The sequence below is a fragment of the Seriola lalandi genome, unplaced genomic scaffold (assembly GCF_002814215.2).
Source record: "Seriola lalandi dorsalis isolate HSWRI2012SDOR001 ecotype SW California unplaced genomic scaffold, Sedor1 jcf7180002054582, whole genome shotgun sequence".
Classification (NCBI taxonomy): Eukaryota; Metazoa; Chordata; class Actinopteri; order Carangiformes; family Carangidae; genus Seriola; species Seriola lalandi.
In genome coordinates, this window is record NW_019525135.1 from 51,561 (window position 1) to 72,875 (window position 21,315).

The window sequence follows — 21,315 nt, forward strand, 5'->3', positions numbered from 1 at the left end:
ATTTTGACAAATTTTCATGTTACGAATCCCTTATTTTTGTAAAGACTGAGTCATCTCAGTGTTTTAGGAAGTGCAGAGTTTCTGGCTGCTGAATTGACCACTGTGTTAGATTTAGCATCTCTCTCTCATCATCTGTAAGGATTGATGAGAGAAAGACCAGACTTTAATTTACCTTTTTAATGTGGTCAATACATTATTGATCATCCTAGTTTTGTTTCACCAACCAACCAATGTCTCTGAATGCCGATGTGCAGATTCCACAGTGATCAGAAACCTGGATGAGGCATTCATAGCCTATACCAAAGTATCCTGTGTTTTATTAGTACTCCAGCTAGCATATTCAGACTAGCTAAACCGGGATGGAGCCCATTGTTCAAGTTTCAGCTTCTGACAAACAGCATGTTTTACTCTGAAATGTTAATTGCTGCACATTATTAAAAGCTTTAACTATATCGTCTTGCTCTCAAGACACTTATCCATGACTGGAACATTCCAAAAAAATGATCATGGGATACATGTTTTGTGTATTTCTTGTGGCTGTGTAAATTATAACAGTTACCTGTTATCTTTCTCTGACCTTTACCAAGTCTTTTTTTTTTTTTTTGTTCCTACACCAAACCAAACTTTAACCATGGTGGCGGTAGATGTGTTGTCTTTAAAGGTAATGAGGAGCTACTGTTCTGTGTTTTGTACAGAACAGTTTGCAGACTAGTTGAGAGTGATTCAGCTGGAGAGCTCAGCGAGTCTGTAGTGGTCATACAGTGGATGATAGCTTAGCTTTTCTCCCTCATTTACTACTTACTGTCTGGGGTCTACTCTCCCTCTTGTCTTCCCCTCCCACTCCCTCCCTCCCATCACCCCTTCCTCTTTATTTTTCTCTCTCTCGTCCTCTGGCCCGCCTGACTATAGCCTGCTCGTCACCCTTCACATCAAAACAACATTCTTTCCCATTTCTTCTCCTCTTTTTTTTTCCATCTCTCCGCTGACTCGCTCTCTTTTTTATTTTACACTCTTTTGCTCTTTCTTTCTTTTCTCCTGAACCTTCACTCCTCCCGGGGGATCCCTCTCCCATAGCTGACAGTCACAGACCCTGATGCCCCCTCCCTCCAACCTCCCCCCACCCATTCCTCCTCTTTCCCTCTCGTTCTGTCGGTTCTGCCTCACTGCTCTCCTACACCCCCTCTGAGTGTCAGCCCCCCTGCTGCAGAGAGAGAGACAGAGAGACAGAGGCAGAGAAGAAGAACAGCAGAAGAGAGTTGCTTGCTTAATGAAGGTATGATATTAGACAGAGCGGACAAAAAGGAGAATAATTTGCCTGAGAAGTGCTGAGATAAAACATGGTGAAGCCGGAGAAGCAAAGTTGAGAGATTATCTCCTCCACTCACTCTAGTCAGCTCGTAGCTCGTGGATTCAGGCAGCTTCGAATATTCACTGAGAAGAATTTAGATGTCGAGACTGTGTGTGTGTGTGTGTGTGTGTGTGTGTGTGTGTGTGTGTGTGTGTGTGTGTGTGTGTGTGTGTCTTTGGATGCGCAACCCAAGTTTTCTTTCTCGCACTACCCTTTGTGTATGTGTGTAGTTATGTGTGTGTATGTTTAGCTGTCAGGTGGGGTCGGGATATGGTCTCCATGGCATCCCTGGGTGCGAACATCCTCCCCTTGTCATCACCGTAGTGACGGCAACGTGTCAGGTTGTTTAGGAAACGAGTGGAGGGAGGGAGAGAGGGGGTGGGGGGGGCTCAGGGGTCTCCCTTGTGTAGCTCAGTGTCAAGGTCGCACACACACACAGGCGCGCACACACTCACACATACACACTGTCAAAAACAAACACACATGCGCACAAACAATTGTATGCCAACACACATAAACATACACCAACAAAAACACACACACACACACACACACACACACACACACACACACACACACACATACACAAATATGCTGTCAAACCTGAGGACAGGATGGGGTGAGCGCAGGGGGACAGGCCGACAGGGTCACCCATCTTTAGACGTGCTGTTCCTACATGTCCACTGAGAGTGTGTGTGTGTGTGTGTGTGTGTGTGTGTGTGTGAGAGAACCCACGAGTGTGTGTGTGTGTGTCACAAACTGAATGATTGGGAATACACAGAGACAAGAACTTGTAAACAACATTGTTTTGACTTTGTTTCACTGCGGTTGTTGCTTTTGTGTTTCTCCCTTTATTTCTCTGCAGTATACTCCACACTGACCAGGACCACCACTGCAAGACTGAGTGAGTGAGAGAGAGATAGAGAGAGAGCGAGAACCAGAGAGCAAGAATGGCGGTCCAGGATTGAAACACAAAAGCGGCGTAGAAGGCGGAGTGGAAGGGAATGAATGAATTAGTCGTGGGTCACTGGTGATTCTCATTAAAAACAAATTACTAATGTTGAGGAGGGACAGCTGTGCTACTGTGGCTGGTTTGTAATGATACACACACACACACACACACACACACACACACACACACACACACATACACAGAAACACACAACACAAGCACAAACACACACACGCACACACACAGACAAACAGACACATGAATAGATGTACACAAAAACACACACACGCCACCCCCCGGGAGCGCTGTCAGCCATGGTGTAGACAGACAAGAAAGAGGAAGTAGTAAAGCTAAGTACACCCCCTAAAGACACCCGCACACACGGGAAACACTCCACACATGCATCCAGTGGGGATTCAAACAGATATGTAAGTACAGTTACACATCTGCTGAGAAGATGGCGAGAGATGAATGAATTACTGGAAAGGAAAGGCGAGTACAATGGCATTTTTCTTAAAACTATTATAGTGTAACTAAATTATCTCTCTCTCTGTCTGTGTGTGTGTGTGTGTGTGTATGTGTGTGTGTGTGTGTGTGTGTGTGTGTGTGTGTGTGTGTGTGTATGTATACTCACCAGGTACCATGCCAGTGAGGGAAGGGGTGGAATAGCTGCCCTGTCCAGTGGGAGGAACATGAGGAGGGTAGCCTGGCAGAGTGGTGCTGGCTATGTCTCGACCTGTAATGACACACAAACACCAGACACACACACACACACGTATGCTGTCATCACCTTCACTGGTATTAATATCATAATAAGTGTCAATACTGTCACTAATTTACCATCATCATTTTTATACCTCATAGCTCTATACTGTGTGTTTCTCCTGCATGCTATTGGCACATAATTGTTATTGTCCTATATCTAATGTTCTTTAATTGTTTCATGCTACATATTTGTAGCAACTGACCTGAACCAGTGAATTAATGTTTTACATAATTGGATTAAGATTTTGATTCATGAGATGTAAATTCGAAGCACGCTAAAATGGCACCGTCCCTCAAATGTTGCATATGACCTTTACCATTAGGGATTACTTTGACAGAATTACAACAGATGAGTACAGTAAAGATACAGTATAGTAAATACAGTTTTAACTACACTATATCATTGTCAGATAAACTGTTATACTTTTGTACAATAGCTATGAATGCGGAGAACACTGTAACCATAGAGATTGCAAACTAGTCCCTCTGCATACAAATCCCATCAAAAGCCCAAAACCAACAATAAATTGATCCTATCGATCAATGTGAAGTATTAGAGAAGAATTATATGTGTATCTGTAGCCAAAGCCTGATATAGCTTCCACTGATCTAAAGCCATTAAAAGCACATTGATGAGCCACATTGTTGAACTGAGTGACATGTTCCTTCAATACGATGTAGTGTATTTTGCGGCAATCCCACATTCGCTGTCCTGCTGCTGTATATACTCAGTAGCAAAATAGTCCACCAACAATACACAGTTTACTTCTGTTGGCTTAAAACTACATCTCCCAGCTGCTTTAGGAAATTATTATTATTTAATTTTGTAAAGATTTATATTTATTTATTTTAAGCGGAGGTGACATGTTCGGGACCTATTTGTAAGATTTATGTCTTCAGTAAAAACAATTGTATTTGGGTCTGAGAGCCACGGACAGGATGTCTGAGAGCAGGGAGACGTGGGCTTGGAGGTGTCCGGTCTTTTCATGGGATTTACTGACAATAATAAAAACATGGAATAACCCCAGCAACCTTATAGCTCTTTCTCAAACATCATTCTCAAAAATGCTTTCTCAGAGATTGACTTTTAAGAGAAAAGAAAGAGGTTCAAATCAAATCGTCAAGCAGGAAAAACACATGTGTAACTAACTTCGTTAACAAAGGTCCACTAGGCCATTTGAATGAGCAAGCCTGCACAACACCAGGACTCTGCAACTGCCACACCTGAATGGACTACAGCCATTATTTACGTTATTAGTTAAATCTATTCTATGGAAATGGCCAATGACAGTTGCTTTCCACTCCTGACAGCATTCAAAATGAATGTAGTAGTGATTTACTAATAAAGGGTTACAATAATCACCTTGAGAATGCTACACGTCATGCAGGATCTTTATTGAATGCTTGCCAAAACACATTCAGGGCGACCCTCTTTTGTTTCTTCTCTCCTTGTTTTCCATCCACTGGCATCTATTAATTTACTGACTCCCCCCTCCTCTCACTACCCCCCAACCCTGTCTGTCACTTGGTGAATAGGATATATAACTGCATTAGATTACATGACAGTGTGTCAGCCCAAATCATTTCTCTGTGTTTGCACGCAGTAGACTGTAGGAGTGCGTGGAGAGGGAGCCCTCCATTCATCATCATCATACACACACACACACACACACACACACACACACACACACACCAATGCCCTCCTCCTCCCCTGCCCCTGCACACACACATTTATCATCATCATAAACTGCTCAGATGCTAACACCATCAATCCCATTCACTTCCCCTCCACTTAACCACCACTAACTAACTGATAGGAGGAGGAGGAGGAGGAGGAGGAGAAGGAGGAGGAGGAGAGTGAAATTGAGAAGAAAATATAAAAGACCAGGAGAAGGGAAAATGGTGTGAATTGAGAGAAAAAGTTAGACTAAAAAACGGAGGGAAGGTTTAAGTGGAGAAGGAGGACAGCAGTGGTGAGGGAAGTTTCTTTACGACAGTCAAAGTAATACCACAATATATAAATACTGCATTACAAGTAAAAGTCCAATTAAAGTAAAAGGTGCATAAGTATTATCAGCTGAAGCCAATCCAAGTATCAAACGTAAAATATTCATTATGTGATACGGTCACTTTCAGAATGTTATACTATAAATTATTATTGGATTATTATTACGGATGACTTAACATTTAAGCAGCATTATAATGTTATAGTCAGTTGCGGCGGAGATGATTTTATCTTGTTTATATTCCATTGGATAGTTGGATCCATAAAAACTGCATCACATTTTATAAAATGATCATGTGCTTTGTATGTAAAATCTTAATCTGCTCAGTATAACTAGTAACTATTATTGACAAATAAATACATATGCTAATGAATATAGGTTTATACAGGTAATGTCGTACAGTATAGTGAACTTAATGTATTTAGTCATTTCCACCACAGGAGAATATAACTACACTCATAAATGCTAACAGGCTGATGTTTAACATGTATAATGTTTACTGTGTTAAAGCAGTGTTATAGCAAGTAGCATGCTAATGTTTGCTAATTAGCACTAAACTCAAAGGACAGCAGAGGCTGATGGGAACATCGTTAGTGTCTGCTGGTAATTAGTCTTAAACCACAGCATAAGAAATGTTACATTTTTGACATGAAGATTATAAGTTATGATGAGGGGGAGTATCCACCCAAAAGTTGTCGGGACATTTCATTCAGAACCAGACATGTCAACCTCATGGTGGCGCAAGAGGAAAAGTCAGGGGATCATAGGAGTCATTAGGATTCATCTTGTGGGGACCATGAATGTCTGTACAAACCTGAGATACTGCAGAAATGACCAAAGTACGACACTGCCATTCTTAGAGCCACGCTGCAGCATGGCTCCGTATGGAAAATGTTTGTTTATGATATGTGGATTGGTCAATACATTGTTGTCAAATTTGTTTTAATTCTCAAGTTTCAATATTGGTCAACCTCAACTATTGGGCTTTTACTGGAAAAAAAAAAGTAAAGGGGAACAAAAATGGGAGAAGAAATGGAGTTGATATGAGACAGTGGCATACACAAAGAAAAACAGCACATGTGGTTACAAATCAGCCGAAGATCCAACATCTTGTCCTCTCATATTTCTGTTCTCTTAATACGTGATACTTGCATCCACCCCTCCCTACTTGTGTTTCTCTCCCACAGATCCCTTCTCTGCTCCAGCCTCCTCTGTCCCTCTTCGCCTCCTCTCTCCTGTCTTGGTGTAGTAAAGTTTTTCTTGGTGTTTGACGCGACAGCGAGGCATTAGTGCAGACGGGCTACTCATCCGCTCAGGGTCAGTGCACAGGGCAAGGAGGAGAGGGAGGAGAGGGTGGAAGAGAGGAGAGATGGACTCTCTACAGCCCAACTTAGAGGGGGCAGACAGGGCCAGATCCTCTGAGGTGTGTGTGTGTGTGTGTGTGTGTGTGTGTGTGTGTGTGTGTGTGTGTGTGTGTGTGTCTATATGTGTATGTGTGGGTTCCTGTGTTTCTGTGTCTGTGCACGCAGTGTGTGTTGTGCATATTTATGCCAGTTGTGTTGATGTATCTGTTCTCCACAGCTTTGCCGTAGAGGTCAACGAACAAGTACAAGTCTCCTCCGTGCTCACTTGCAGCTACAGATGAACACACATCCTGTGCGTCTCTTTCTCCCTCACTGTCTCACTACCTAACTCTTCCATATCAAACAGCCATCAGAGCAACACATGTCAAACCTGGAGGGATCGGGGGCGTACAGTGTGTCCCTTTGTGTGTTTGCACTTGCGTAGCCCGGGTGAAGTTCAGGGGGAAATGAAAATGCCCCTACAGATTTGGAAAGACCTCAGAAAGGAAGATTGAGTGTGTAAATGTGGCTCTTCAGTGTGTGTCCAGAGTATCAACACTTCAAGGATGCAATAACATTGCGTCAAACACACAGACGTCTGATCCCCTAGAGGGAGCTCTATTCTGAGGGAAAAGACAGGCAAGGAAATGCATGCATAATATTCAGAAAGTGTGTGTGTGAATATGAATGTGTGTGTTTGCATGCATAAGCAGAAATGGAAATTTTTCTCTCTCTGTCTTTTTCTCGCTCTCTCTCTCTCTCTCTCTCTCTCTGTCTCTGTCTGTCTCTCGGTGTAAGCAGGTAATATTCCTCGGTGGTTTCAGAGGGCAAAAAAAAAAAGAAAGAAAAGCCCATTCCCAGATATCCCCAAATTCCCAGCTCTATGATTCCCCTCATTACAGATGGGAACGTCGAAGCCTTGTCCAAGTGCTCCCTGGTCTACTCTTAATTAACCACTGCCTCTCCCAGTGCCCCTAAATGGAGACAGAGAAAGAGACGAGGCGCTCACTTTTCCTCTAAGCTTCAACCTGTCTTTTCTTCCTTTCCTCCGGGCTTCTCACCTCTCCTGAGATCCAAAGCTCTGAGCTCTTTAAACAGGTTAAATCAATCGGGTTTGATTGTAAATTCATTGTAAAATGCTATGTATTGAATTCTCCTATGAAATATTGTTAAGTGTGTGTGAATTATGGAACGACAGAGGCAGAGCTACCAAATAATGTCTTCATCATCGTTCCCGATGAGAAAAATTAGAGCTTTCACCTTTAATTGTCTCTAAGTTCCTTTTCTTATCATTCACCTTTTTCACATGACCATTAAAGAGGACATCACCCAACATCTGACCATTCATCTCTTCATGATTGGTTTTATGGGAAATTACTAAGATGATGAAAGTTTGAGTGCTGCCGTGTAAAAGTAAAAAAATTAATGGTCTCTCATTAATAAAATGTAATCGTACTGGACATAAAAATTGATGTCGCTGACCATGCCCCCACTATTTCGAAAAGCACTTAAAATGCACACTAGACTTGTTCAATGAGACACAGTAGTGTATGCACAACCCAGTATTGTGGTGAGGTGTGTGGACAAAAAGGCAAAAACAATAATAATGCACACTGAGGAGACGCTCCCAGAAATTATTTATATTGAATTCAGATTGCCTGATGAAAATATGATATTGAAACAGAGTTGTACTAAATAAATATTTTTTTTGGGAACACCTGTTAAATTTGTGTACACCTTTTTTTGTTGGTATAATTAAAATGAGTCTTTCTTACCTGGAACTAGTGAATAGGACTGCGGACCGGAAACACTGGCTCCTAACTCTGCCCCTGTACCAGGATTGGCCAAACTGTTCTTCATCTCGTCCAGTCCGCCTGCTAGTGAGGCCATGGCCGAATAATCTGACGTCTGGGAAGAAGCAGGAAGTGGTGAAAGTTCAGTAAGTCCGAACAACAAAGCAAATCACGACATCTTCTGATATAACATGAATATATACAGCAGTGCTGGATGTTGCTTACAGCTGTGATCAATCTGTCTGATATATATTGCTACATTTCTGACATGCTTCCTTATAGCAGAGAGCAAAGAAGCTTTAGTGTGAACACACACACACACACACGCACACGTACACAGAAGCACCTACAGCTGAGAGTTTATTGATCTGTTTACAAAGACAGGGATTTACTGTACAACCAAGTCCAACAGTCTATAACCACAAGATCAGCGTCCTCTTTCTCTTCATCTCTCTCACACACACACACACACACACACACACACACACACACATATATATATATATACACACACACACACTAACAAACTACACAGTGGCATCACATAGACCATGGCGAACACAAAGCCTCTTCTCTCCCCAGATACCAACAACAATAAGAACTGTGATCATCTCAGCACACGTACACATAGACTCCCAATGCACTTAAAACACACACACACACACACACACACACACACACACACACACACACACACACACACACACACACACACACACACACACACACACTCACACACACACTCACACACTACAGAAGTTTAAAACCATATAGAGAATAGAGGACTGAAGTGACAAAGCAATATCTGGTTGTTGTCTAGTTATCTATCTTATATTGTCTCGAATACAGTGTGTGACCTTGATAAAAATGAATGGCAATTAATTAAGAGAGACACATTTAAAGAAATTAGTTTTACTCAATGGCCAGATAATTCTACAGTTGCACAAGTTACAGCAAATGATGGCTGCTGTATATAAAATAGTTTAATGTAAGGATGTAATTTTAAAAAATGTCACAATTTCCCTTTTGATTGCTGCTATCCAAATTTTATTTCAAGCCAAAAGATGTTCTCCTTTTACCTGAGCCCTAAACTACTCATGTAAAAGCATATTTAAAAAACCTAGATCATGAACTCTGAATCAACCCCAATAATTCAGACAAATACTTGTTGTTTCTATCAATATCACTCCGGTTAAAGCTTGTTCTCTCACGCTCCCAAGGCGCAGACAGATGGATGGATGGATGGAAACTGTCCCCTCACCTGTGTCTGACCCCAGCACACAGCCATGATCCATCCATCCTCATCTCTCTGCCAGATCTGTGTTTGTGTGTGAGAGAGTGTATGCGTGCATGTGCGTGTGCCTGTGATGATTTAAAGTGATGGTATTGACCCTGATGACCAACTATATATGGATTAAGTACCACAGATTCTCAGGGTCGCTGTGCTCGTGATGGGCAAATGACCTGACTGCTGGCTATATGTGTGTATATGTGTGTGTGCGCCTTTGTTTGCTTTGGTCATTTTGTATTTGTCAGTGCTTGCATAATTGTGTGCTGAGAAAGAAAAGAAAGGAGAAGAAGAAAAGTGAAATTTTATCTTCTCAATTTGTGGACAAATGTAATTATGAAGAGGCATTAGCAGCACAAAAGGCTTGAACTGACAGCTCCTGAGTACACAACGATTTCCAAGCTTGGCACTCTTTCCCAGGCAGCATCAAGAGGTTTATGCTGATCTGCCTCGAAAAATGCGGAAAAGGGGAGGGACGGAGTCGCAGCTAAACAGATAATCAAATAAGAGAAATGATTTTGTTCATTTTTCAAAGATTCATCGCTTTAATGAGCTTAAAATCAGGACGTGATCACGGCTGAGGTGACACCAAGTGAGGGGAGAAAAGCTACTGATTCACTCAGTGATGATGGTGATGGTGTAGATTTGTTTGTGAACGCACTAAACACCTCTTGGTTATACATATTAATCTGCAGGTAGCCAGGTTAGTATGAACATACATGAACCAGCCACTGATCACCGATCATTAATTGCAAGGTTTGATCCCCGGTTCCTTCCTCTGTCCATATGTTGACGTGTCCTTGAGCAAGACACCGAAACCTGAATTCCTCGCGTTGTATGTGTATGCAGAAAGATTTAAATCACTTTGGACTAAAAGGTGAATGCCTGCAATGTACTTACACAATAGATATGGCTTATTTAATTACGTATAATTACTACTTGCTTAATTGAGACACTTTACATACCTGAGTAGCTGTCATTTCAAGCCTTTTTGTGTTCTTTACGCGTCTTTCTATCTGCACTTGTACACAAACTGAGCAAAGTATATTTCTCACTTTTCTGCATTAAATAGTTCCCATCCCTTTTTTCCTTTTTATTACTGCTGACCTGCGTGTGTATGTGTGTGTGTACACACTAATGACAGCAATCAGAATTTCTTTTAGGTGATGAGGTGAGAGTTTTGCACTGACCCTTTTAATACGCCTGCATCTGTGTGTGTCTATGTGTGTGTGTGTGTGTGTGTGGAGGTGTAAGTGTAGGCGTGTGTTTGTGCTCACTGACCTCTTAAACACCTCTGTGCTCGTCAACACACAACACAACCACTGGACTGTGACCTGCCAAATAAGAGCTTACACCCTGTACACTACACACACATCTCTCTCTCTCTCTCTCTCTCTCTCTCTCTCTCTCTCTCTCTCTCTCTCTCTCTTTAGGCTTCAGACACATTTTTAAGCTCTCTTTTCTCACTTAATGCCTCCCTCCTCTCCTCCCCCTCACACATCACACCTGTAGTTTTTTTTTCCACCCAATCATACACATTATCCCTACACCCCCTCCTCCCTCTCTTGGCTGCTCTCTGTCTTATTATAATGGTGTCTAATGTGTCCATGTATCCATGTAGATGGGGGCCAGGCAGCAGCAGCAGCAGAGAAGACGGGGTCTGCCGTGGTAATTGCCCATGATGAAGTTTGGCCAGTGGGGTGACAGGCCCGCTAAGGAAGATGGATCATTCTCATTCGCCCCTGTAAATGTTGTCAATTCCACCGCTCATACGGCGCCATCAGCCCTCATCAAAGAGGAGGGACGCAGCTGCCGGGCCTAGGAGGGGTTGGGGTTTTTGGGGGGGTGGTGGTGGCAATAGAGGGTGGGGGAGTTGTACGGTGCGAGAAAAGGTGTCAGGGGAAGTTGGACCTGGGGCAGGAAGTCAATGCGAGAAAGAAAGGAGGAAAGGAGGTAGGTAGATATAAATAACGTCTGTATAAAACGAGGGTGGGACTGACATGATTGAGAATATTGGCTGGAATAAGACACGAGGAAAGATGCGAGCTGCTGCTTCCTTTGTGAAATTATGAAAGGATATGCAAGTACAATACAGGCCCCTCATTCATTTCATTGAACACACTGTAAATGCATAGGGGTCACAATGCAGAGGCTCTGACAAAAAAAGAAAAAAAAGCCTGCAAAAATAAAGTGACACAGTGAAGTGTCACACACCAAAGCACTGGGATTGCCGATCGATTACATTGCTGGTAGATTACTTTGTAACATAAATAGAGTAATTTCACTGTTTCAAATCAGACTTCCTGGACTGTATTTCATCCTTTCAGTGTCAGCTGAAGCAACACATCAACCCCAATGCAGACCTTTGTGTTTATTTATTTTTTAATCTTGTTATATATATAATTTTTTTTGTTTGGGTTTTTCACGCAGAGTGATCTGAACACACAGTAAGTGTTTGACAGAAAATTAAGGCTAAGTATAATTAATTAATTAAAGTAGATTAGCTGTGATCTACTATATTGGTTCTGTATGGAGGCCAAGATTGTATGATTTGAGTAACTTTGTGTCACTGATTAACATTTTTTCCATTTGTATGGAATTTGAACCGGATTTTCAAAATAAAATTTCAAAATATCAATAAGCCATATGTTGAATGACACAAAAAACGTGCCATATTCTTTCCCCCAGAATTTGAAATATATAAATACAAATTTCCCTGATTACAGTCGGCTTCCCTACACTTTCTCTTCCAGTCTCTCTGCTTCTGTATGTAAAGAGCATCTGTAATAATAACAAGAAAGCATTAAAGCTAACAAGCTAATGGAAAAGGGCTATACACCTGTGAGGTCCTTTACAGCAGTTTTTACTTTTGTTTTCCTCACTCTCTCACTCTCTCTCTCTCTCTCACACACACACACACACACACACACAGCTTGGTCTACTGACTCAGATATGGGAAGGTAATGGTTTGGTCCAAATCTCACATCAATAACAGATGAGCCCTAATCGGCCCTCTGACAGACACACACACACACACACACACACACACACACACACACACACACACATTGGCCCTGTTGGCTTGCACCATTTGCATAATAGTATTTCCCGTTTTCTCCATTCCCCAAATAGCTCCCGATTTCTCCATCTCCCACTCTCTCTCCATCTCTCCACATTGTCTTGTGTAGTCCTGATGGAAAAAGGCTCGGCTATAAACAAATACAATTCCCTCAGAGGCCCACAAACTGAGACAGGGATTGTGAGGAAGGAATTCATCTGCGCTCAAACTGAGCGTGGCCGCAGTGGGGAGGATATTCATTTCCAGACGAACCAGACCTCAACTCTGTGGAGAGCCAGTGAAAGTTCATACATTTTGAATGAGAAATTGAAAACATTTCTAATCTATGAATACTTTATTGATTTTAATTTTGAATTTAAATATTATTGTATTGATGGTTAACACCTCTTTTGTGGTCCCAGAGTAGTGATTACATACTACTGACAAAGAACCGACAAGATGAGAGTGATATTAAAATAGTGATATTCTATATTTTTCTTATTGTCAACAAATCTTATGAAAACCAGCCAAAATGGTCCAGCACTCAAATTCACGCGAATGGCTTGTGTGTCTGAACACACCTTGATGTAGCTCGTTCTTAGAGCTTGATAGTTGTCCACAATGTTGCACTGGGTCATGTGTTGCGATGAACTTTGGTGTTGTAGTTTATTTTGAATGAATCCCACATACAACATCCGGCTGCAGTAAATACTTAAAACAGTACTAACTGTGTAGTAATCCGCGGCTGAAAATAGTCCCCAGGAGTATGCCATTTACTACTGTTTTAGTCACGTTTGCTAAAAACTACAGTGCGCATCTGTTTTAGGAAAAAAAAAAACTAAACTACATATCTGAGAGCCATTTTTTAACTAACATCTTCAGTGGGAATTATTTAGAATTATTTAGTTTGTTAACAATAAGACAAATTTTACAATAACACCAGCCTTCTCCTTGAATAATCATGTTTTTATCATCTGGTTGATGATACAGACAGAAGTGAAGGGTGTAACAATCTGTTTATAGGGCAGTTATTAAGGGTGCTAGTGTGCATTATTGGCCCGTCACCCCCGTCTGACCAGTTTAACCATCTCCATCCTTTGGAGGAGATCACCTTTGACCTCTCTGCTTCTTTTTAAGCTTTATCAATTGGGAGAATGACGTTCTCATTTTACTTCTATATCACTGTGAAGCCAAGCTGGTTGGTACTGGGGTGGGCATTTGGACCCGGGGCAGCATGGATGGGTGGGGGCTCCATCAGCCCTGCTGATTTATCACCTGGGTAATAGGAAGTGATTGAAGGGAAATTCAAATGAACTCTCTCTGACAGGCACACATGCAGACACACATATGAGCGCGCACACACAAATTAATAGTGGGGCTTAATAGACTACAGGGAGAGGGGGAACAAGAGCAGGAGAGAGAGATGAGATAAAAGGATGGCTTGTTAGGGATGAAAGATAAAGAGAAGGTCTGAGACAAACAGGATAGAAGAATAACTACTGGTGACAGATAAAATAAGATTTGCTTGTGAGGAATGTGAGCAATTTTATTTTTTATCTCTTCAAGTGAAATGAAGGAAGAAGAAATAATGAGTGAGGCTCGTGTTTCAGTGCAAGAAAGCTAAAAGATAATGAAGAGCTTGAAATAACTGCTGAAATTACAGTGTATTAGTATACCATTATAATATACTTTTGGCACCTGAAATCGAGCTACTCGCACCTCTGCTTCACTCTCACTTGGTTGCTCTCTCTACCTTTTTCTTTCTTTCACTAACACACCCACATAACTCATCTCACACGCCGTCAAAAGAACCCCCACCCACTGCAATGGCAGCAAAAGCAAGAGCAGGGCCAAGTCTATCGGGCATCTTTTAGGAATGTCAGTCACAACACACCGTGACCCTCCTTGACCACAACGTTACAATACCACCTCTCACACTCACACACACACACACACACACACACACACACACATACAAACACACACACACGCTCACAGACCTTAGACAGCCTACATACCAAAGAGGCAGAGCTGTAGCTGTCAGTGTGTCAGTGTTAAGGGTATGACTGTCAATCATTCCCTTTGGGAAATGCACGCTGGGAAAAAGGGGGGCGGTGGTTGATTAGACAGGATGAGAGAAAGGAGCAGAGGTAAAGGGAAAGATAGTGACGTGAGTGTGTGTATTTGTGTGTGTGTGTGTGTGTGTTTATGTATGTGTGTGTGTGTGAGAGAGAGAGAGAGAGAGAGAGAGAGAGAGAGAGAGAGAGAGAAAGTGTGCGTGTGTGCTTGCATCTCTTTGTAATGCAGTTCCTAAAGCCAGTTTGACCCCTGTGCGACCCAGAGTTTAAAGCCCCCCATCTCTGACCCCAACCCCAGTGGCTTGACCGGGCTCAGAGAGGACACTGACCTATGAATCATGGGTATTATAGTCTCAAGTCGTAGTCTATAGAGCTACTACAGCCAATCCCTGTCGACCTCTCGCCCTGTGCCACTCCACTCTCCATGTCGGTCAGAGGGAAGTGAATGGGCTAAAAAGCCAAACTCTGCCCTATAGGTCTAAGGCTGTAGCCTATCTGTGGTTCCATTTACTACTGCTCCACCATTAAGTGTTTGTCCTCTTGCCCTTGACATTGACTGGATAAATAAACCCAAAGTAGGGATATCTTTAAAGGTTGTGGAAACAGAAGTGTCATTTTGAGATGCTGGCAAAACATTTCGTTAATATTGACTGGACGGCTGCAGATTAGAAGACATTTGAGAAAAGGTAGAGAGAATACAAATGCTCGCTTGTGTTCGTTTTGTTATGCAGCGTGCTACTTACTCCTTTCAATTCCACTCAGATTTATATTAACTTACTGCTGGGAAAGGGCGGGAGGTCAATTTAGATGCAACATTAAGACGCACAGACACGCCGTTTCTCGTTCTTGTTTTCTAATCTTTTCCCCCCTCACATTCAAACAGCACACACATATGCAGCACATTCCCAGGATGCATCAGCATGTGGACAGCTCCATCGGTGTCCCTGAGCAGCAGGAAGTGAGGTCATAATAGGAGCCAGGTCAATATGCTCATTAACCCCTGCAGTGCGTCTAGATTATAGGAACATCAATAGGCCAGGCCTGACTGAGCCTGTGTTGCAGCCAATACATTCTCTATCAGTGCACAGAAACACACAGCAGTCTGTCAGTTTAACAACTTGATGCTGATACTTTCACATCACTCACCACAGACATGAAAGAAGTAAATACAATCTATTAGAATGAATGCACTGCTCATATATTGCTTTAGAAATCCTTAAATTATAATTTTGTTGTGCAATGTGACACATTTCATCAAGATTGGCATGGCATGGCAAGGCATAGCAGGCAGGACAGGCTTTTAGCTAAAAGCAGAGACAAGCATTTCATATTGCAGTTAGATCAAGCACACTAATATTAGCTTGCAAATATGGTAGAAAATTCTGCTGTATATCTGTGGGTCTGTAGTTTTAATGAAGCTTTTAATGTTTGAATGATTTTTTTTTATCTGTCCTTGGGAGCTCAATACATGTTCTTCTTTGTTTCAGTTTTCAGTTATGGATGTACAGGCTATATTTGGCACCTCTGTCCACAATTTTCATAGTGGTGGTCAGGCTGAGACCGCTATTCACTTTGAGCTGGTTCAAGAATTGGCGTCTTGTTCTGGCTGGAAGGTCCCTATTTTGGGTAACTCTCTCTTTAAAGGATAAGATTTGCATCATTTTATTTTATGTTACTGTCAACAAAACCCATGAAAACACAAAAAACATCAATGTCTTAGAACATCTGTCAATAGTTTTTGACTTATATACTGAGTTTCTGCTACTCAGCCCCAACACTATTTGATCCTACTAAACACATAAATCTTTACCAATCAAAAGGCTACATAAATTCTTAAAACAGTTTGACACTATAGTTTTTAGCAAAAGTCACTCAGGAGAAATGACAGCAGGAAATGTCACTAGTCCATTATAATGGAGGAACATGTCACCCAGTGAAATGGTGTGGCTCATTAATGTGTTTTTATCAATTTGGACATTTGTTCTTAAGCACAAAGGAATAAGTTAAATCAAGCTCAGTACTTGTTAGTAGGATCAGTTTCCTGTTGGTTTAGGTCTTTTTATGGGATTTGTTCACACTATGAAAAATATATATAATGACTCAAGCAACGAGTGCTAGATGAGCTCCAAGCTTACAAGTAAACTATTAGGAATCATATAACATCACTATGAAAAGTTTTAACAAATCTGGCTACATAAGTGTGTTTATGAAATTGTCTGAACTCAACACAAGGCAGCTCGGCAGGGTCGGCACAAGTGGATGTGTGCGCGTCCCCACTGGGGCAGTGACCCAAGATGTGGTGCCGTATCTGCTGGCCAATGAGGTGCCTAGGCTTTAGTTTATGGTGGCCGCCTCTGTGACTCTGCCTCTAACTTTTTCATGCACAGTTTTCCCTCTGCATCAGCCCTACTTTCCATTGGAACACCCTACAGACTTTTAACCCTTAACCTATTCCCAAACTCAGCCTCAGCCCAAAGCCTGCACGATGCCTCGCCCTTACCTTGCCAGAGTCAGGGCTCACATAGAGGTCAGAGCTGGATTGGATTGGACAGGATGGCTGTCTGTCAAACAGGCGGTCCAATACCTCGATCTGCTGCGGCGAGAACAGCTCCCCTCTCATCTGCTTCCTGAGGAAGTCCCGCCCACTGTGGCCATGCCCGTTGGCCAGCGGTGACTCCTGCAAGCCTACACAGAGAACACAGGGGGGAAGGAGTGGGGTTAGAGGGGCTGTAAACAGAGGATGTTTAAGGGAGAAATCAGCGGTTTAAAGAGGTGTTTGTTAGTCTGGAGTGTGTGACAGAGGGAGAAACAAGAAAGGAGACAGCGATAAAGGATTGAAGGGAGGAGTAAAGACATGCGTTGATAAAATAAATGACTGAGGCAGATTTGGAGAGAGAAGTTAGAGTGAAGAATAGACTCAGATGAACTCCAGTGAGCTCATTTAGGACCAAGTGACTTCATAGATTGTGGAGACTCAGAGAAAATGCTATACAAATGCAATCCATTACCAAGCATACGCTGTCTCTCCTTCTTGATCTCTCAAAAGTACACTCTCGCCTCTCATATATGCGCGCTTCTCCGTCTCCCTTGTCGTATCACCCATACACACACAGACACACAAATATATATTGCTGTGGTATCAGTATTAGACTGTGAGCTCTCGTATCCTGCAGTTATTGCAAGGCTGAGGGACTGAACGAGACAATTATAAGAACTCTGAAGAGTCGCGGCCCACAAATGATTAGAAAAGAGAGAACGAGAGAAAAAGATAAAGAGAAAAAGGGGATGAGGGTGAAAATCCCCCGCTATACAGCCAATTCATCGCTCCAAACCGCTCCTGAGAGCCTATTTTAGTCCTGGGGGTCACTGTGCGTTTGGTGTGTCTGCAAGTGTGTGTGTATGTGTGTGAGTGTGTGTCCGGCGGCTAGGGTAGTGATATGACAGACAGGTGGAGAGGGGGAAGGGGCTTCAAATTTTTTCTTTTTTTTTCCATTTGGACTGAGAATACAGATCCATTTGTGCCAGACTGTGGTCCTGAAGAAAAAAACAAAGAATGGTGTAACAAGAAAGAAAGAAAGAAAGAAAGAAAGACAGAAAGAAAGAAAGAAAGAAAGAAATATCATCTATTGTTCCACACTGATAAGGTCTGATTGGGACTGATCAGGTTTTATTTTCATGCTTTCGGCCAGCATTTCTTTCGGTAATGACAGCACTGTACGTTCCAAAGTAATTGCTGAGATCTGGGAACGCTACGAATTATGATCCTGGGCGATTCCTCACCTCAAGGTTTACATTCAATGCTAACAATCAATGCCATCGCATTGCAGGTCATTTTACTGTTCGTTTAGCGTGCAGAATGTTAGGGTCATTCCCATCATGGAATTAAAATAATATTTGGCTTTTTATTATACGTCACCACGATCTTTCTCTGACCAGTGCTCCACCAGTTTGGCACTGCACTTGTGATTGAAAAATATCTTCCTAGTTGACATCTGGCATCTACATTACCCACAATGCAACATGACAGCCAACGGTTTGGTCACACATTCGAATACTACTGAAACTGGTCACAAACTGTGTTATCCTAGCTTCAGTGGTAACCTCTTAAAGGTGATGTCTTTGTGAAATAAAATTTGGTAACTTTATATAATGATAAATGTAGGCCTGGCACACACACAAAGACCACGAGTAAACTTCAAATCATGAGACCGTATCCAGCTGCTAGAGGAAAAAAAAACCTTCACACTGCGTACCTCACAACACCTCGCCATACCTTTTCAATACACAAAACCTCTTTCACCCACTCTCTTACAAACACACTGCTTGATCATAATCTCAGTTCTCTTCTACAGTCTCTCTCTCTCACACACACACACACACACACACACACACACACACACACACACACACACACACTCATATACAGATGCTGGGAGCAGTGTGAGTGTATGGTCCAGGTCTCTGGTGACAGACCAATCAAGGGGGAGATAAAGCCAGTATGATGCTTTAGCCTGGTAACCCACGGCGACCCATTTAATCCCACCGGCCAGTCCCCATGATGGAATTCAATTGATCAATCATGTAGCTCTGATGGCACCATTTCAGCCAGCTTATTGCTTTCTGCTTTCTCTCTGTCGTGCACACACACATGCACGCACACACACACACACCCTGAAAGACTGACCAAAGCCGACAGAGAGCCCACAAAAAACCAGAGGAAGAAAGAGCAAAAGACAGCACCTACTGTAATCGAACAGTAAGAACAAAGCTTTTACCTATGATAATCAATATTGTCCATTCATCTGTATGAATGTGTGTAGATGTGTGTAGATGTGTGTGTGCGTGTGTGTGTGTGTGTGTGTGTGTGTGTGTGTGTGTGTGTGTGTGTGTGCGCGCTTGTACTTGTGTGTGTGTGTCTGTGTGCTTGACTTGTGTGTCTTGGTGTGGATGTGGGTGTGGGTGGGTGGGTAGCTTGATATCCGGCTGGTCTCATTGTATCAATGGATGGGTAAAGAAACTCATTGCCGTGACGGGTTAAATCCTATTCACTGTCGGATACACACACACACACACACACACACACACACACACACACACACACATACACATACACACGCACACACTCACAGCTGCCTCTATCTCTGTGAGTCAGTCTCAGAAGGGAAGCGCTTCTCTTCCCTCTTTTTCAGAGCAGAACAAAACAAACAATGAGCCCTTATTGTTCTCTCCTTTCTGCCTTTTTCCTCTCTCTTCCGCCTTCTCTGTCTCTCTCTTTTGCTCACTCACTCTCTCTCTCCCTACCTCTTGGTTCTCTCTCTCTCTCTCTCAATCACCGTCTCCCTCTGACTCGACCTGCCGTTGCCATTTTTCGACAACCCACGAACAGTTGAATTATTAAATCCAAATACCTCTGAGAGTTAGATGGGTTGTCACCTGTTTGTTAGTGTCAGTGCATGTTCCGTGTTTGTGTGTGTGTGTGTGTGTGTGTGTGTGTGTGTGTGTGTAGAACACCAGCAATGTGCATCATTTTGCCCTTGACATCTATTATCATACTGATAGAACAAGGTTTACAAGTCTGACCTCACAGTCACAGCCTGTGCATGCATGTTTTGTCTGTGTGTGAGTGAGAGTGTGTGTGTGTGTGTGTGTGTGTGTGTGTGTGTGTGTGTGCGTGTGTGTGTGTGTGTCCCATCTCAACTTCAGAGATCAAAGTTTTCAGGGGCGAGAGGCACTGAGAGGAACTCAGGGTGAAGAGCGGCGCTCCCCTCCCTCTTCTCCTCCATCCTCCATCTCTTCCTTACTCCCGGCGTCTTTTATCTAGTAAGCTGCTGCATGTCACAGTGGATGCACAAGGAGGTGAGAGGTCAACTTGGCATTCTGGGTAAATGCCATTGACACTATTTCTTCTTCGTGTGAAAGCAGGATCTGAACAACCAATATATATGGTTTTTCTTCAAATGTACTGAGAATACTTTTCACTCAAGTTTGAAGAAAAGATACATTCCCTTCAATAACTGGCACCACCTGTTCTGCCCTCCATATCCATGCTGCATGCACACACGCACACACACACACACACACACACACACACACACACACACACACTGTGTGTAAGAGAATAGGTTAAGATACAATAGTCCCCTTTTGGCCCCACAAGTCAAGTTCTTCCATTCACTACCATTCATCTACATTCTGTCCCCGGTCAAACCCCCACTTCCCCTCTCTTTTGCTGGGGGCACAGGTCACCACAGAGCTTTACCCTCACACACTCCTGCTGCCGATATACACACAAACACACACATGCTACTGATCCCGCCGTTCTGTGTTCCCATCACTTGCACAGCTGCCGTTTCTATGCTTATAAATTACAGGGGAAATATAAAAGGTTTCACGATACGATACGATACGATACGATACGATACGATACTGTATGAGACAATAAAAGAATCCCTCCAGGAGGTACACCTCAAACAAACAATATAACAATACAAACAACACCAACATCTGTGTAGCTTGCTCAAGGGCACTTCAGCAGGAAGTTTGTTTGTGGCTTGAACCAGGCTCCTGTATTCATCCAGGAACAAACCAAAACAAAGTCAGGAAAAAGGTAGCGCTCAAATGCAAAAGAATCATTTCATGTCTTCATGCCCGAACACCTCAATCCATTAGTCCGTAATAAAATTC

At 42.6% G+C, this 21,315-nt stretch overlaps 1 protein-coding gene across 2 annotated transcripts in view; it reads right to left on the reverse strand.

Moving 5' to 3' along the window:
• pax5 (paired box 5) overlaps window positions 1-21,315 on the reverse strand; it is a 57,817-nt gene that overhangs the window by 9,841 nt on the left and 26,661 nt on the right. Inside the window, exons 6-8 of one of the 2 annotated variants that reach the window (XM_023418566.2) lie at window positions 17,216-17,316; window positions 8,190-8,322; window positions 2,935-3,036 (exon numbers count right to left, since the gene is read on the reverse strand). In XM_023418566.2, the coding sequence (XP_023274334.1) occupies window positions 2,935-3,036; window positions 8,190-8,322; window positions 17,216-17,316 (336 nt within the window). Of the gene's footprint in view, window positions 1-2,934; window positions 3,037-8,189; window positions 8,323-17,131; window positions 17,317-21,315 lie in introns of both variants that reach the window. The other variant, XM_087177152.1, reaches the window with a different exon arrangement.